This window comes from Natator depressus, chromosome 6, assembly GCF_965152275.1.
Source record: "Natator depressus isolate rNatDep1 chromosome 6, rNatDep2.hap1, whole genome shotgun sequence".
NCBI lineage: Eukaryota > Metazoa > Chordata > Testudines > Cheloniidae > Natator > Natator depressus.
The window spans coordinates 102,286,798-102,306,180 of NC_134239.1; the positions used below are offsets into that span (position 1 = coordinate 102,286,798).

General features: G+C 45.0%; 1 protein-coding gene across 1 annotated transcript in view; it reads right to left on the reverse strand.

Annotated features, from left to right (window-relative positions):
- The window catches only part of ITPK1 (inositol-tetrakisphosphate 1-kinase), a 235,079-nt gene that overhangs the window by 9,217 nt on the left and 206,479 nt on the right, over nucleotides 1–19,383 (reverse strand). The window contains exons 5-9 of the mRNA XM_074956145.1: nucleotides 17,969–18,067; nucleotides 15,626–15,666; nucleotides 12,074–12,239; nucleotides 9,069–9,136; nucleotides 7,359–7,521 (exon numbers count right to left, since the gene is read on the reverse strand). Of these exons, the coding sequence (XP_074812246.1) occupies nucleotides 7,359–7,521; nucleotides 9,069–9,136; nucleotides 12,074–12,239; nucleotides 15,626–15,666; nucleotides 17,969–18,067 (537 nt within the window). The remainder of the gene's footprint in view (nucleotides 1–7,358; nucleotides 7,522–9,068; nucleotides 9,137–12,073; nucleotides 12,240–15,625; nucleotides 15,667–17,968; nucleotides 18,068–19,383) is intronic.

Consider the following 19,383-nt stretch of genomic DNA (forward strand, 5'->3'; position numbering starts at 1 on the left):
CTTTAAATCTACTCTGTGCTTCAAACACCCTGGGAATAAGTCATCTCCATAGTAACAGCTTTAATGTGCAGAGAACAGATCCATAGTTCCTTGGGGTGTTTTGGACATGCTCAGTTAGAACAAAATCAGACTATTAAGACTGCACAAGGGAAACTCACAATGAAGTTGCTCTTAATGCTTTATGGCCATAGGACAGAGACAGTGATTAACTCCCGGTACCAGCATGAGAGAACCCTGCACACAGTCACAGGTTGCTGTTCACTGACACTGCTGCTGCAGCTATTTTGACAAGACAACCGGGGGGAAAGGACTGCACATTTATATGCAGGAGATCAAGTGGAAGGATGATTTAATTAAGTTTGAAGAAATTTTAAACCGCTGGGATGGGGATTATGTTGCATCAAGGAATAGTGGCAGGATGTACTTGTCATAAGCCTCTAAGTGGGTGCCACTCCCTTGAAATCCATTCCAATCAATGTAGTTGCATCTGCTTACATGAGGTCTGAATTTGGCCCTGTGTGGGAATGGAATGAAAATACTGGGTGTGCGGGGATAATATCAGTGTCACCTCATTGACTATAAGAAGGAAGTCCACACAGAACTAGAGAAGGGGCTGAAGTAGGAATCCAAGTTCCCGGTCCTGAACTTTGCGGGGCGTTCAGATTCAGATCTAGATTTGGAGACCGAGGCTTGTCTCTGCACAGCTCTGGGAAATGATTAATATTCCCAAGCTGTTACTGCAAATGCCACAGGCCTGCTTTCTAAAAGGGCACCTTCACTCATTCAAATTCAGCTGAGTCACCTAAGCACACAGGAGAGGATAGTCACTGCCTTGTTCACACACACAAAACACACGTATCCAGATAGAACTGACACACTCAACCCCTGCCTAATGCATATGGAGTCTATACCTTGCATGTGCAGGTGATAACGCACAAGAAGAGTATACACAAAATTCCACAGAGGAAGGAAGAAGCCAGGTTAAGGCAACATGGAAATCAAGCCTTATGAAACCTTTTGCACTTTATCAGCTGCCCCAGATCAGGAGACCATAAAAACCACATGCTACCTGACTATTGGCTAGTATTAAAGATCTCACTATGTAACCGCAGCCAAGTCCAATCCAACCAGTTTTCTGCAGCACAGGACAGACAGTACGCAACACTCCTCTTTTAAATTTGTTGAGAGAGGAACTAACTGGAGCAGGTGACAGATGAGGTCCCCCTACAGATACATCTGCTCCAAACTGGTTACATTAAATCAGTCCAAGATCACAGCAATGGCTTGGGGAAGTGACAGAACTTTGAATCTGGTTGCAGCAGCAGCAGGAACCAGATCTGGGGACGGAATGACCCAGGCTTTGGCCTGGCCTATCACATCCTGCCACCTGTGACTATACTGAGGAGGGTATGAGTCCTTCTTAAAGGAACCCCACACATCTCCATTGAGTATAACAAACAGATGGCCAGGTTTGGAAGCCACTAAATCTGCATGGATCTTGCCTAGCCAAACTTTCATCCCCCACCAGCAAATCAGGTATATGGGAGAGAAACTGAATCACAGAATCGTAGGACTAGAAGGGACCTCGAGAGGTCATCTAGTCCAGTCCCCTGCACTCACGACAGGACTAGGTATTATCTAGACCATCCCTGACAGGTGTTTGTCTAACCTGTCCTTAAAAATCTCCAATAATGAAGATTCTACAACCTCCCTAGGCAATTTATTCCAGTGCTTAACCACTGATGGCATGAGAGGTTGATCTCTTCCATGCAACAGCTGAAGATTGGTGTCCAGCTTGATATTGTGAGATCCATCAGCTTCCTTCAATACTATTGATCATAGGGTCTTGCTGACTCACTTGCAGACTGTAGTGTGGAGGAGTAAGACAGTTCTCAATGGCTCAATTCCTTCCTCAATGAGCACTCCCAGAAGGTAGAGCTGGGCAGTTGCTCTTCATCCCCAGGGACATTGTCCAGTGGAAGTTTCACAGAGCTCCTTCTTATCTCCACAATTGCTCAACGTGTATACAAGGCCAATGGCTGGGCTGTGGGGCTCTCTATATTCTGAAGACACCATGCTACAAGACTCCAGCTCACCTGAACAGCCAGTGCAGTCAAACACCTGTTTCAGTGGTTAGGTGAGAGTGGGGCACGGACGAGAGCTAGCTGGCTAAATCAGGATAAGACTGGAGGGACATTGGTAGACTGGAGAAAGCAAACGGCAGGTGAGGATTATATCTGCCTGACCACGTGTGTCTGCCATTTGTGACTTGGGCTCACAATCTGGGGGTACTGTTGGATCCCCAGTTTGGTTAAATGATCCTAGTGCAGCAGTGCTCAGGAGGCTTCCACCTCCCCCCATCTACATCTGACCAGGAGACACTGCCAGTTTGTTTTGGATGCGGTCAGTGTTACCATTATCTATGCCTTTGGCATTCCCAGGTTTGGATGACTGGAGTGCATTCTATATGGGACTGCATCTTAAATCCACCTGGAAACTAAAGCTGCTGCTGAATGTGGCAGCCCAATTGTTTTAAAGAGAGATGAGCACACTACACCAGTGCTCCAGGATCTACACTGGCTGTAGGTTTAAGGCTGGAGTATTCTTTCTTTCTTAAAACATAAGGCCCTAAATGGGTTGGATCCTGCCTACCTACAAGACTGTCTCTCTCTCCTTGTCATACTGCCACTACTCTAGTGCAGTCAGCAGAGCTGCTTGAGATCTGTATTGAAAGGGATTCAACAGAAAGGGCTGCTGGAAAGATGTCTTCTCTATGTGGTCTTAAACTTGGGCCTTCTTAGCTTGAAGTAATACCTTCAGGGCATGCTGCAAGGCCTCTCTCTCTCCCCAAGCATTTGGGGAGGAAGCAGCATGCTAACGGCTGATGTCTGTGGGGTCATTTTCTTTAGCTAAGGGAAGTGGATTATTTTTGAATTGACCACATTTTGGACAAAGGCCCCTAGAGATCAGGACAGGTGTATAATTTCTTACAAATCTAAAATAAATACATGTTCTAATACCAATGGTCAGCTGCACCTCCATATTGTCTGTAATGCTTGATAACAAATTTAAGAATACGAAACAAAAAAAACTACATAAAAAGTGACAGAGCTTCTCTGCTCTTTCAAAAGGGCAAGAAATTTACTTGCATCTTTGTCCAAAACACCTATTTACAGAGAACAGACTATTCATCCAAACCCCCTTCAAAGCACAAGCTAACACGCAGCTCAAAATGCATGACACAAAGTGAATTTCTAATGTAGACCTCAAGATGCAACCTCATGTTGGAAGCACAACAAAGGAGAAATGGTGGGGTGCAGAGTGATTCCACGTGCTCCATGGATGTTTCTGCCCCAGTGAAGCAGCACTCCCCCCTTTAAACAGTTAAGCTTGCTGCCAGTTGTCATCCTCACCAGCACTCTCAGCATTTTGGGAGGGGAGAGAGATTGAAGGTTAGTTAGTTAAAAGCACTCCTGAAAATCCTAAGTGATTCTTTGCACTCTGCTTTTTGCAAATCTTTTGTCATTTGTTTATGGATCAAACGAACACTGGGAGGCGTGGCAAACACAGAGAAGGGCAAAACCAAGTTGTAAAACATCCTGAAGAGCAGCTGGGGAATTGCAGGTAACAGGGGGAAAGTAGGTGTTTTTAAAGGAAGTCTTGTATCTATGGAGAGGAAAGACAACACAGATCCAGTGGGTGGGGATCAAATCCGATAGTGACATTCATCACAGTAAACTGAGTTTATTTTCATCTAGACTCCTTCATTCTACCTACTTCTCAGGGAGGTGAGGAAACAGGACTGAAAGATTAGGAAGCAGATGGTCTGTGATAGGATCTCTATCTTAAAAAGTGCTCTACAATACAAAAATTGTGAGAGACCCACTGTAGTGGAAGTACATCATGGTAACAGTCTTGCATGTGTCACTTGAAGCCAGCACCACTATTCACGAATGAGATAAATACGTCAAATGAAAAGCAAACACAAGGAAATAGCTCCTGAACCTTGGACGATACATTCATTCGCCTGATCCAGGAAACGTAACGCTGATTCAGACGTTCCAAAGATTGAAATGCTTCTTTTTGTTGTTTCTGGGCTGTATCCTGCACTAACAGGACAAGGGGGGAAAATATCAGAGTAAACCTGATTACTAATATTGTTATATTTCAGGGTTCAGCTATAGCAACTTGCCAGGATACTGAAGTAGATGGAATCCTGGTCGATCCACTATGGCAATTTCTGTGCTCCTAGGATTCCAGCATCTTTTCCGCATCAAATTACTCTCAGTTGTGGCGCCTAGTTCCCCACAAAAAAGGTATCTTTTAAATGTATTTCATGAGAAAACATAGCTGATTGAGGGTTGGAAGTTTCCTAACAAGCAATGCCTTAGGATCAGGGAGCCCAAAAGAGACCTCCTGATTCATAGTGAGAAGTAGGGCAATTGGCTAGTTATCTTAGGTGCCAGTACATGAACGCAAGAAGCCTGGGAAACAAGCAGGAAGAATGGGAAGTCCTGGAACAGTCAAGGAACTATGAGGTGACTGGAATAACAGAGACTTGGTGGGGTAACTCAGATGACTGGAGCACTGTCATGGATGGGTATAAACTGTTCAGGAAGGACAGGCGGGTGGAGAAAAGGTGGAGGAGTTGCACTGTATGTAAGAGAGCAGTATGGCTGCTCAGAGCTCCAATATGAAACTGGAGAAAAGTCTGTTGAGAGTCTTTGGGTTAAGTTTAGAGGCGAGAGCAACAAGGGTGATGTCGTGTTGGGCATCTGCTACAGACTACCAGATCAGGAGGATGAGGTAGACGAGGCTTTCTTCGGACAACTAACAGAAATTTCCAGATCACAAGCCCTGGTTCTCATGGGGGACTTCAATCACCCCTGACCTCTGCTGGGAGAGCAATACAGCAGAGTTCACAGACAATCCAGAAAGTGTTTGGAGAGTGTTGGGGACAACTTCCTGGTGCAAGTGCTGGAGGAACTCGGGGCCGTGCTCCTCTTGACCTGCTGCTCACAAACAGGGAAGAATTGGTAGGGGAAGTAGAAGTGGGTGGCAACCTGGGCAGCAGTGACCATGAGATGGTTGAGTTCAGGATCTGACAAAAGGAAGAAAGGAGAGCAGCAGAATATGGACCCTGGACTTCAGAAAAGCAGACTCTGACTCCCTCAGGGAACTGACGGGAAGGATCCCTTGGGAGGCTAATATGTGTGGGAAAGGAGTCCAGGAGAGCTGGCTGTATTTTAAAGAAGCCTTATTGAGTGCGCAGGAACAAACCATCCCAATGTGCAGAAAGAACAGCAAATATGGCAGGCGACCAGCTTGGCTTAACAGAGAAATCTTCAGTGAGCTTAAACACAAAAAGGAAGCTTACAAGAAATGGAAACTTAGACAGATGACTAGGGAGGAGTATAAAAATATTGCTCGAGTATGCAGAGGTGTAATGAGACAGAGCACAACTGGAGTTGCAGCTAGCAAGGGATGTGAAGGATAGCAAGAAGGGTTTCTACAGGTACGTTAGCAACAAGAAGGTGGTCAGGGAAAGTGTGGGACCCTTACTGAATGGGGGAGGTAACCTAGTGACAGATGATGTGGAAAAAGCTGAAGTACTCAATGCTTTTTTTGCCTTGGTCTTCACAGACAAGGTCAGCTCCCAGACTGCAGTACGGGGCAGCACAGTATGGGGAGGAGGTGAGTAGCCCTCAGTGGTGAAAGAACAGGGTAACGACTATTTAGAAAAGCTGGACACGCCCAAGTCCATGGGCCCGGATCTAATGCATCTGAGGGTAATGAGGGAGTTGGCTAATGTGATCGCAGAACCATTGGCCATTATTTTTGAAAACTCGTGGCGATCGGGGGAGGTCCTGGATGATTGGAAAAAGGCAAATATAGTGCCCATCTTTAAAAAAGGGAAGAAGTACAATCCAGGGAACTAAAGACCGGTCAGCCTCACCTCAGTCCCTGGAAAAATTATGGAGCAGGTCCTCAAGGAATCCATTTTGAAGCATCTGGAGGAGAGGAAGGTGATCAGGAACAGTCAACATGGATTCACCAAGGGCAAGTCATGCCTGACCAACCTGATTGCCTTCTATGATGAGATAACTGGCTCTGTGGATATGGGGAAAGCGGTGGACGTGATATATCTTGACTTTAGCAAAGCTTTTGATACAGTCTCCCACAGTATTCTTGCCAGCAAGTTAAAAAAGTAAGGATTGGATGAATGGACTTTTAGGTGGATAGAAAGCTGGCTAGATCGTCGGGCTCAACGGGTGGTAATCAATGGCTCAGTGTCTAGTTGGCAGCCAGTATCAAGCGGAGTGCCCCAGAGGTCTTTCCTGTGGCCGGTTTTGTTCAACATCTTCATTAATGTTCTGGATGATGGGATGGATTGCACTCTCAGCAAGTTTGCGGATGACACTAAGATGGGGGGAGAGGTAGATATGCTGGAGGGTAGGGATAGGATACAGAGGGACCTAGACAAATTGGAGGATTGGGCCAAAATAAATCTGATGAGGTTCAACAAGGACAAGTGCAGAGTCTTGCACTTAGGACAGAAGAATCCCATGCACTGCTACAGGCTGGGGACCGACTGGCTAAGCGGCAGTTCTACAGAAAAGAACCTAGGGATTACAGTGGACGAGAAGCTGGATATGAGTCAACGGTGTGCCCTTTTTGCCAAGAAGGCTAAGATCATATCGGGCTGCATTAGTAGGAGCATAGCCAGCAGATTAAGGGAAGTGACTATTCCTCTCTATTCAGCACTGGTGAGGCCATATCTGGAGTACTGCGTCCAGTTTTGGGTCCCCCACTACAGAAAGGATGTGGACAAATTGGAAAGAGCCCAGCAGAGGGCAACAAAAATGATTAGAGGCTGGGGCACGTGACTTATGAGGAGAAGCTGAGGGAACTGGCCTTATTTAGTCTGCAGAAGAGACGAGAGATTTGATAGCAGCCTTCAACTACCTGAAGAGGGGTTCTAAAGAGGACGGAGTAGGCTGTTCACAGTGGTGGCAGATGACAGAACAAGGAGCAATGGTCTCAAGTTGCAGCGAGGGAGGTCTAGGTTGGATAGTAGGAAAAACTATTTCACTAGGAGGGTGGTGAAGCACTGGAATGGGTTACCTAGGGACGTGGTGGAATCTCCATCCTTAGAGGTTTCTAAGGTCTGGCTTGACAAAGCCCTGGCTGGGATGATTTAGTTGGGGTTGGTCCTGCTTTGAGCAGGGGGTTGGACTAGATGACCTCCTGAGGTCTCTTCAAACCCTGATATTCTATGAACAGCAATACTAATTCTCACTAAACACACATGGTATGGTATCCACACAGTCTGGTGAAAGATGAAAGGTCTCTCTTACCTGGGAATGCATTGATATCAATGACTGCATGCTGGCCGGTCTGATTGTTAATGATAATATCAATCCCAAAGAGGGAAACCCCCAGAGCCTGTCTCAGTGCCTTGGAGATCTCCCGGATGACGTCATCATTTGGTCGTTCAAACACACCTTCGATTTTATCAAGCTACCGTGAAAAAGACAAAGAGAAACAACTGAGGGGTTCTGAACCGGGCTCTCTCTTTAGTGTACGTGTTGATTTACAGAGCTTCCCCATTCTATATCCGGTAGGATCCAACTGCAGGGAAGAAGCCACAAGAGCTTTTCTTGATTTTGCATCCTACATACATTAAATGTTAGGCTCTTCTACTGTACTCAGTGGGCCTGATTCTCTATTTGTTACACTGGTGTAACTCCATGGAAATCAATGGATATACACACCAGCACCGAACTGAATGGAGAATTAGACCCAGTATCTTAAATATTAGACACCCATTTTAAAATCAAAAGAAAACTGCAGCCTCTGCTCCTGCACTGCAAATATTCTGCCTTTCATCATGTGCGTTTGATAAGCTGATCTAAAATTAAACCTGACTTAAGGGACTGATTAAGGGGCTGACAAGAATGAGTTACTTAACAGAAGGTGTTAAGGTGCATCACTACTGTGCTCAGTGTTTTGGGGCACTGCTCAGGGCAGTTGTCTAATAAGGGAGGTCTCTTGTATGGGTTTGAAGTCAGAGTTATTTTAGAACAGTTTATTATTAAGAGTGACTCGGGTGACTTGTGAATGTGAAATTTAATCACACATTTCTTAGCCAAGAGGCTGAGCAATACAAGTACTGTTTTGTGTACAGAACAGCTGTGTATATATCCAAAACATATACATAAACATATACATCACAAAATTTAGCCACTGGAAAGGATTTATGATTAGTTCACTGACATGAATAATATTTAGCATGTCAATTAGGACACTGCAATTCCACATCTGGTCACTGTATTAAACTTTTGACTACAAACTAACGAGATCACATGAATCAGAGAAGAATCTGGAGACAAACTAGGGCCCAGTCCTGCAAGATTACTTCAGTGGGAGTTAAGAGTGCTCAACATCTTGTAGAATCCAATTTACTTTGGCTATTAACAGGGCTAGTCATAAACACAATAAAGGTGTGCTTGGGGTTAATGTACTCTGAGGATATATAGAGGTGCAGCCTACTGGTCAGACCTCAGGAATGCTTACATTCTAGGTGCATATCTTCGTGGTCTCGGGCAATTCACTTAACTTCTCTGCTTTGGGTTTTCCCTGTTTGTCAAATGGGGATACCACTCCCTTACCTCACAGGAGTGCCATAAGGATTCATTAAGGCTTACAAAATTCTTTGGAGAGGAAAAGTACCAGACATTACTACTCAGGACCTTTCCTTTCCCCATCTGGACTGGCTTTCAGTTAAGACAAAGCACAGCAAAGTAGCACACAGACATGCAGCAGCATCTCTGCTTCCACAACAGAAAGGAGAAAAACCTTGTAAGGGATATCAAATGAACAGGGAAACACAGCTTTAAATTGTGCTGGTTCTAAGTAGCAAACAGATCTCAATTTGCTATCTGGGAGCTGACAAGACACAATTCATGTACAAGAGTCACTATTCATGAATACCTTTATAAGAAAAAGAGATTCGTTTTCTATCAATGGTAAAAAAAAAAAAAAAAAAAAAGACCTGGAGTACTTACTGCTGTTAAGACAGAGGAGGATTCTGGCTTCGACACATTGTGGCTGTTGAAAAATATTGATTCTCTATCTGAAATTAAAAAAAAGTTATAAATGAACTGATACTTGGATTTGAATTTTAAAAGGATTGATTTATGTTGTATGCAACACTAGGTGGCAGTGCAACCCCAGGAATCTAATCCAGCTCAATAGCTGATAAAGTTCTCCACTTTGTCACAGGGGGCATGGATCAGTGTTCATGTCGTACTCCCTGTCAGTACCTAGCCCAGGCTGGGGAAGCTAATGATACAACTCGTGGACCAAATTTGATGATGAATCCTGGTCACATGCCATCTGAGGCACATTGTGCATGTACCAAGACGACTCTGTCACGCAAAGCTTCCTTTTGCGCACAGGCACCTGCCCATGGCAGAAAACCTAGCCCAAGACTCATACAGCTTCAAGATCTCAGGCCACAGATAAGGTAAATAAGAGTGTGTGTGTGTGAGAGTGTGTGAGAGTGTGTGTGAGAGAGAGAGAGAACTGGTTTCATTTCTGCACTCAAATAAATCCCACTCATTAAAGAATGTTTTCTGTAAGTTAATGAAATCATTCCTAGGAAATGGTTAGGAATTAAAGGACCATTCAACTGGAAACGTACAAGATTTCATTACATGGCAGATGATTTCACGGTCGGCACTAGATCCACCCAAGCAAGTGCAGGGGAGGTATAAATTATACCTCCCTGTACCAAAGGTGGACCCTCATGATCCACAGAGTAAAATTCACCCCAGCGGAGGGTAGGCAGGAAGGATCTTTAATTTGAAGACACCACAGCAGCCCTGCAGTGGAGGCTGCTCAAGGAATTGTATTAGCACATCCTCCAGCCATGCACCCTCCCAGGCCAATTTATCCTCCTACAAAACCCCTCCAACGGCGGGAGAGGGGTGGTGGGGGGGAGGAATGTTGTGGCAGCTTTCCATTATGACAACCATAATGTCATACATAAACTCAGAAGTGAATCTGGGACAGCATCAAAGCAAACATAACGTTGAATGTGCAGAGTTATCACACACTTGCTGCATGAGTAGGATATGTTTCTACTAGGCTGTTCCCTCTGCAGACTGGATCACAGCAGCTTATCACAGCCACAAGCTTAGTGCGCTTTATTGTGGGAAAGATGCAGGAATCATGGGAGGCAAACCCAAAACAATCTGTGACTTTTGGTAACATACTAGAGAGCAGTAGCCAAGATTTGAGGCAGGTGGCTATCCCAAGATATTTAAGTGATCTGTGGCCTGATTTTCAGAGGTGCTCAGTAGCTGCATCTCCCACAGAGATGAGGTGCTCAGCAGCTTTGAAAACCAGCCAGCGTGTGCTTAGTTGTCCATAACTGTGCACGTTCCTGAGAAGCATGGACAGGTTAGAGCTGGACCTGGGCAAAGCTGGTGGGACATAAAAACAAACCTGACTTAGCGGAGGCTGAATATCCTACCGCCAAAACCTGGAGTTGAACTGCAGAGCTGAGACCCTTAGCCTCAGGAAAAGATGAAGTAAGCTGCCCTTTAAAATGTAGACTTTTTAAATAAAGGGAATGTCAAGATAAGTCCTGAGATATTGTTTCAAAGGGGATTGATCCCCTTTTAGCGTACCATGCCAACCAATCTAACCAATGCAACCCTCCTAGCCAGAGGAAGGAATGCCAGGGAGCATGAAGAAGGGCAGGAGCAAAGAAGCAGCCCCAGAAGGAAAAGACGTCTATTTGTTAAAAATCCTCATGACACAAAATGACAAACGTCCCACAAGATCTCTAGTGAGGATGCTGCCAGGCCAGCTTTATTCTTCCTGTTCCAGTGCTAATCACTGAAGGAGCTCAGGAGGTGGGGCCAAGGGGCAGAAATTCAAATACCCTGTCTCTGCTCCTACTTCGTAAGACTTCACATTTCTGCAATCAGCTACTGTAGACCCTTGAAACAGTCAGACCTTCTTGATCCCTTGTTCATAACATGTCCCTTGCCAGCAGCAGATTTTTAGGCCAAGAAATCCAGACTTGGAATCCAGGGATTCATTGAAACCAGTCTGCACATTTCATTTTAACATGGGATTCAAAATTAACATTATAACTTTAGACTAACAAGCTAATGGCTGCATCTAAGGCACTGGCTTTCATAAAGATGCCTTAAAATTAGTTGATACTTCAGTACATTTCCCTAATGCTAATTTCTCATACTAGCTGATAAACATATCACTATTTCACTCATACTAGTCCCACTAAACATTTTCTGCTTCCTATAGCCATTGAATGTAGCTCTCAATTCCTCAGGCTTCACAACAGAAAGCTGTTCTTCTTCCAAAAAGGAAATTGCAGCAGACTCAATTAACACCCTTCAAATGATCTCTGTTGATTTATAACCGTACCTGTCGATAACTACAGGAGGACCTTAGCTCAGCAACTCCACTCCGCTTATCTCAAAAATAGCTGCCAACTAGAACCAAATGAAAATGATCAAGTGTATTTCCCCTGAGAATTTCAAGAACTGGCCCTTACATGAACAAACCAAGAGGCTCTGGCATGGGCGAACTCAACTGCTCTTATTTTAAACACAAACAAAAAATGAACAAGATAAAGACAGGGACAGGAAGAAAAATGATGGAATCCAGGAATTTCCCCTTTATCTTGCAATTATAACTCAAGAGCAAATGACAAATGGACCTACTGAGTGTTTAGAGAGTTTCCAGTAAAGGAGCTTTCTCCACTTCCACAATGACATAAAACCCAGCTTTCAATAGGTAAGATTCAGGTTAATTTCACATAAACATTTACTATAAGAACTCTATTCAGATGTATTCCAGAGCAGATGAGTTATCTCCCTTCCTGTTGAAATAACACAGAGGAGGAAATACAGCATGTAAAAAGCAGATGCTTTAATTTTAGCAGCCTATTCAAAAACATTTTTCATTCAGGATCTCTGCTGCCAAGGGCCTCTGAGCTCATGCTAGCATTTAAGCTGGCGCACAGGTACTTTACCTGAAATGCCTGCCGAGAAGTTCTTTAAAGATGGTCTTTTTACCACAGTGTAGGACTCCCCGACCACAAACACTTTATACAGCACAGCGTTGTGATTGATGAAGCTCTGAATCACGCAGGGGGGCTGGATGGCCTTCAGACCTTCCTGGTTGAATATGATTGCCATCTGAAACACAAAATGCAAACACAGTTCTTCACAAGGATTTGGGCTTTCATTTATTTCACATTTTTCTGTTGTCTGGCTGAAACATGTGATGTGGGGGAAAATCTATCCAGGGATAATAACCAAGTGCAAATCCCTTCTCAGCAGCTAGCTTCTCTTTTATTACATTTACTGCTAAAATAAGCCTAAATCCCTGAGGGTGTTATCAGCGTGGCTTTCAGTTGCACACATCATCATTTTAAATTAAGATTCTTTTTAACATGTACAACGGCATTTTATCTTTGTTAGTTATGCAATAATCCCAATTTGATTTTTAATTTAAAATCAATAAAATATCTGAGTGACAGAACCTGGAAAATACCCATCAGATTATGCAGGAAGTCCGAGATATGAAGAAATAGATGTATTAGGTCATCCTGACCCTCTTTGCCAATGAAAGTTGTTCCTTACAGTTGTTTTTTAATGGGTTGGTTCGGTTCAGGTTTAAATCTCCCAAGCAACTGGGGTTTCTGCCCCTTCAGTGAGAGATTCTTTCAGAGTCTAACCGCCCTCACTATTGGAAAATGCTCAGCCAACATTTGCCTTGGCTCGGTTTCATCCCATCACCCCAAGCGTAGAGCCCCCTTAAATGAATGACACAGGGACTGGAAGAAATATGCCACAGAGAAAGTAATTTAGGGGCTCAACGATGAACAGCGGCTGGCTCAAACCTAGCCCATGTAAGATGGAAGTGATGCTGATGGGTAAAAGGAAACACTCTGAAGAGGCAGCAGAATCCACATCACATAATACACAGTTCCATGCTTGGGCACCCTGATTAAGTCACTGACCAGAAATGCTTATTCACTCCTTTAATTAGCTTGAAGGCTATGCCCTCTCTTTGTGGGCAAAGACCCGGGTGCAGTGATCCATGATCTTGTTACTTTGAAGAGGGACTACTAGTTTTCCTATTGAGTTCAAATTGGTCCAGGATAATGCCCAGAGAGTTTAAGTGATTTGTCCTAGGTCACAATGGCAGAGTTCAGAATACAGCTTATGAGCTCTGACTCTGAATCCCTCTCAAAGATAGCCATTTCTCTCCATAAATTCTGCCTCTTTTCTTGCTTTCTACAATTAGCTGGATCTCAGCAAAGTCAGGATAACCGGAGGGATTTTACAAATTGCATACCATGGAACACTTTCTATCTCCTCTATGTGTACCTGTCAATTTGATTTATGTTGTACTCTTAGTTTGTGGGGCTTTTTCTAAATTCATGTTCACTTTCTAGTTTGTTCCTGTATAATAAGATGATAAATATTTCAACAAAAAGTCATACTTTTAGTCAAATAAGCAATGGGATGACTATACATTTATGACTAAAGGGCTGAGAACATGTTTGTCTCTATCTAGCTGTTTATTATTCTGTTCTCTTCTATATCGGGCACACCATATGAGATCACATAATTTTCTGCATGCGTACACAATCAGGAGATTCTCTAACATTTTCTGAGTGCAAGTTACTGCATGTAGCCAATGCCTATTTCAAACTGATTTTTTTTATTCTATCATTATTCTACAAGATGCTATCTTTTTGGCAGCACATATCCAATATGCACATGCTAATAACCTGTGTAAGTAGGCTTCTGTAACTAAGTTCGATGGGGTCTCTAGGCACAACCCAATACTGTACAGAGAAGTTAAGCATCTTGCCTAAGGCCACAGAGAGGACAACTGAACTACAGTTACTTGCTTCCAGTCCTGTGCTCAAGGCACTGGACATGCTGCTTTCACACCAGGAGCTTTCAACAAACACAACATTCCATGTTTCTCAAGCAGTCATTCTTCACATGTGGCTCTTACAGGATAGATTGTCGTCTATCAGACAAATGAGCCCTAATACTACCCCTGGGAACATGGCAACTTCAAGAATGGTTCTCCTCCAGAGGGACTGAAATGTCATGCAGGACCTCAGGCATCGCTGAGGACACCAACCTGTGCAGTAATAATCAGCTCCCATGAAAAGCCACAGCAGTACAACTCTATTTGAGCATCACATCTTGCAGATGCTGGGGTTCGAGCAGAAAACTTAAATAAGTACTTTTCATGAGAACTGCAAAGAGGGGCTCATCACAGCAATGAATGTCCACGCTAACTCATTAGGCACTGAAAGCTTTGTGCATTTCAGGTGGCAGTTACAGGAGAACCAGCAGCAGGGTCACAGGATTGTGAGCTCCACCAGAACAGTATCTGAAAAGTTGAGTGGCCAGCAGCTATCAGTCAGTCCCTTAATTAAACTAATTAAGGGACCTATGTGCCTTGTCTTTGTAAAAGAGGGTGCATGGTCCAACTGAAAAATAATGATTTCTTTAACGGTGACTATGGGTCACTCCTCCTTGTATCAACAGGCACCCTGTTCCTTTCAAGCTGCATTTCACTCCAGGGCCCTTCATTCTCGAAGGTGCTGTAGTAACATAGCAGATTTTAGAAGGAGCTGGGAAACTTGGATGTGGCCATAGATAAGTTGTGAACGAAAGAACGAACTAAAGAAAATATTTATTCACAGGGAGTAGGGCCTGGATTCTCACACTGGGCTTTGAGGAGGAGGGAGGCATGAAAGCTACAGGTGAATGAGCTGAAACAGGGTTTCTCGACCTTTACTTCCAAGATTCTGGAAAAGGTGGAGGTGCTTCACCTCAGGTTCCCTGTATTTATGGCCAGCTAAATGCACAGGAGACTACCTTACCGCAGGAATACAGTCATTTCACTTATGGTCACCTCCCAGAAAGGATGGGGAAGGAGGTGCTTGTCCCAGCCCAATCCTTTCCACTCTCCCTTCCCACCTCATGAAGAGAACTGAGCCTATGTGTGGCTCTGTCCCTACTTGCTTCTCCCTTCTCCTTCCCCCTGCCATGAAGAGGAGTGTGAGAGGGCAGCTTCTCCTCACCCATCTTCTCCCCATGACCATCTCACTGAAGAGAAGAAGCTGGGCAGCTCTTCTACCCGGAAACAGAGGAGCAAAAGCTCAACATTTCAGAACCAATTCTCACCATCAGCACCACACAATGGAGCAGAGACATAGGGGGTAAGGGGGGAGAAGACCCAATTGGCCTGATCTCCCACCAAAAGGCAGACTGAAGGAAGGCAGGCCTCAAGCCCGGCTCTTGCTTCACTCTGCTGCTAGAGATGGAATTTCTGCTCAAGGGTGATAAGCCCTGTTTAAACTGAGCCCAAGTAACCTTACAAAAGGTATCTGAAGTAAGGACATGTAAGGGGGGAGGGAAAGTAGCTTGGGGGATAACAATCATTCTATTATTGCACAGTAGAGCTCCCAACCAACCCATAAGTAGTCAGGAGGGGATTACAAGTGAGGGGATAAAGCTGACTGAAGCCCCAGAGTTCTTTTACTCACCTCATGAGAGTTGGTTCCATGGGCCACTCTGGTTTTACAAACTGTAAATGAAAAAAAAAGAAAAAAAAAAAGGAGAGAGTGTGAATAAGCGAAACGGGCCACACACAAAACCCTTTGTACCAGCTGTTCCCAACCCATATAGCAGCTCACCAGGCTAAGACCTCAGCGGTACCAGTTAGACTCACTAGGGCTCACTGTCTCAACTCTATGTGCTGTCCATTGCCATGGAGTTTGGACTGCTCCAGACCCGTGTCTCTTAACTGCTATTCTGGAACTGGAGTTGATACACACTGGGTTAGAGCACACAGAACTCAGGAGAAGGCAGGCAGCAGTAGCACTGAGGGCTCAGCACAGAAGCTGATCATTTAGGTGGGAAGGCAGCACAAGGCACCAATTACGAAAGCCTGAAATAGCAGTGCCAGTGTTCATAACTCTCGTGACTTCTTTGTGAGTCACTTGATTTCAGCCGGGGCTCAAGTCAGCCTGGCAATCATGTGAACAGCTCCAGTCCTCTTGTGCAAACCTGCTCTGAATGGCTGCCTTCCCCACTTGCCTGCTGCTTTCTGGGGAAGAGCAGCCAGCCAGGAAAGCTGCATAAAGCAGGAAGAGCTGTCTCCCTCTCTTCACCAGCCCACTCCATTCTCACACGAGAGAGCAGAAAGTGCTCAGAGCAGTTCCACTCCCTTCTTCCCTCTGCCCAGCTGTGAACAATGGGTCAGCCTGCTCCCTCCCTCCATCCCTACAACACCAGGCTTGACAAGGGGGAAAGGGAGGAACCAGCTGCTGTTACCCCCTGGACCTGGAAGAGTGGGGTGAAGAGCTGCAGGAGCAGCAGAGGTTAGGCTAGAAGGGTGGAATTGATGTGATAGGCAGATGCGAGGGCAGAACTGATATGGGAGCTGGGGGGGGGGGTATGATTTGAGGGATGGGGGCAGAATTAATTGCTGTGCAGGGGATGGGAGCTCCTACAGAGAGGATTCTCTTTACCCAGTACAATTGAGAGAGTGGACAACACTAATTATCATCACGCATACACACTGGGGATGGGCAGGTGGAGTTAAAAAATAATAATAAAAAGACAGACAAAACCCCCCACAATATAATCTCTCTCTAAAAAGATCGCATGTTTTTTTTTTTGGTGGGGGGGCGGGGGGGGGAGATCCAACTTCTGGCTGTTGAACCTTGGGGTTGTCAAAATTGCAGTACGAGTGGCTGGGAACCACTGCTTTGCAGTTTGACCCTCTCAGTGTTGCAGAACCAGACTGCTGTTAGCCAGTCTATAATGTGAATGAAGTGGGGAGTCAAAATCATTCAGTTAGCTATAGGGTGTTGCTTCACAATATAACTTCATGAGATCTGCATCTCATTTTGGTGAGAAGAGGGCAGCCAGGCAATACGACAATTGTTTTACCTTAGTACCTTACAAACAAAGTACTGCACCTTAACGGTTTGTCTACCCTGGCACTTCGTCGGCAAAACTTTTGTCTTTCAGGGGTGTTGAAAAAAACACACACCCCTGAACAATAAAATTTTTACCAATGAAAAGCGCCAGTGTGAACAGCGCTTTGTTGGCAGGAGCGTTCTCCTGCTGACAAAGCCGCTGCTGCTCATGGGGGGTGGAAGTTTTTTGTTGGCAGGTGAGCGCTCTCCGGCTGACAAACAGCAGCTACACAGCGCGCCTTTTAGCAGCACAGCTGTAGTGGCACAGCCATGTCGCTAAAAGCCTCGTTATGTAGCCATAGCCTAATACAGGAGGCTAAGACACAGAGCAGACACCACTTCTGTTCATTTTACACTGACCGTATCAAATGAGGAAAAGAATAAAAAAAAAGTCTCAGTGTGGATGTCTGTTACAATGAGACAATCAGCTTACTGCAGCCGCCTGAGGCTGCAGCCCCTCAAACCTGCCTTACGCACTTTATTATTATTATTATTATTTTTAATTTCCTGGCATTTAAAGGGCATATTTTCCATCTGGATTTTAGGGTAGGGGGAAAAATTATTCTCTTGAGGAAAAATAGCAAACATGGCTGGTGGGAGCAAGCTCCTGAGCAGGTTCAAGACAACAGTATAACTGTTAGAACTATGAGCATTTCCCAGGAACATGGCTTTGTTTACCGAAGTGAGGTGTTTGAGGTAGAGAACATCTGTATGGAGCTCTTCAAAAGCTTGTGGGGAGAGACATTATTCTATACACCAACTGTTCAGTTTAACAGCGCTAATTATAGAAAGGTTCTAGTGTCCCTGACAAAGAATCATGCAGTTCTACATTGGTTACAGTGTTCTTAAAGGACGAATGTTCAGAATATACTAGGAGAAGTGATAAAAAGCCTGTTTACATACTGAATGGGAATGCTAGTCCATTCTTCTCTATGACCTGCAAGGTGTCTTCTCCACAGGCACTTGTCAGCTCCATAAAGGGTGGTGAACAGATCCTCTCATCTGCAAGACAAAAAGAGGAGTCAAATGGAAATCTGGAGCTTTTGCCTCCCAGTTCAGGTCATTACCGGCTCTCTCCACAGTAGCTGTTTCCCTTCCTAGTTATTCCACTAAGAGATTAAAGCAGAACACTTGTAAGATCATTCATCAAACATGGATTTGGGACTCTGGGATCCTTAGAATGGATAAAGGCCCCAATTTACAGACTCTCTTTGAAGGAAACAGAAATGAAAGGACAAAATGTTCACAAGCAGCCACACAGAATCACTGCCCACTTTTGAAAATTTAGCTGCATATTACGCACCCAAGGACACAGCACAGAACAGAGCCCAAATCTTGGCTCACAAACTATTGCTTTAAGGTAAAATTCTCAAGAGTCTAAGTGACTGCATATCTTCACTTCAGGTGATCAGAACCCAGGTTAGCCTAGCCCACATATGAGCAGCCACACTGCAAAGCCAGACTTTAGTATGTCAACTTAATTGTAGCCACACTGCTGCTGTAGGACTTCTGTGGTCATATCCCACGGTTACTAGCATCGCAGTAAGCTGAGCCTCTCTAGGATTCTTTCCTAGTGAATTGTGTGAGAACTTGTCTGTCCTTCTGGGCACATGGGGGTGGGAGTTGGGGTAATGGGGGGAGAAGGCAAGGACTAGTAGTGGCAGAATTGATTAGCCTGCATCCACACTGCAAAGTTGGGGGGTTACCAGCCCAAGTGTAAGCAGCATATAGGCTTTAGCCTATAGCCCCAGATGAGACAGGTAGCCTGGGTTGAAAGCAGAGTGACCACCTTTTCAAAAGGCAAAAATGGGACACCTGCAGGAGCCCCGCTGCCTCCAAGGCCCCACCCCTGTTCCTCCTCTTCCCTCCGAGCCTGGGCAGCTCTTACTACTGCTCAGCTCCAGATTCTGGCCTGGCGGCAGGGCCTCAGTGGGAAGGGGAGAGGAGGAGCGGGGGTGGGGCCTCAAGGCGGGGGTTGGGGGTGCTAAGGTCCACCTCAGCCCTCGTCCCACCACTGGCAAGAGACTGGCACTGCCCCTGAGCCTTGGGCAAGCACTGAGCAGTGCCACAGGGAATCCAGGATAAAAGATGTCCCGGAATCATTCAGCCTAGGATCAGGACTTGAACTCTGCATTTCGGGGCTATCCTATCCAATTCACATCACCCTACTAGAAAGGGCCACCACACTCAGGTGAGAGGGTTGTGTTTGTGTGAATAGGAGCTAGGGACAATATGGAAGTAAGAGCCTGACTTAAGTCTGCAGTGAAGATCGACCCTTTGAGTTAAAGGTTTTGTGTGTGGATAGGAGTTGACTTAGG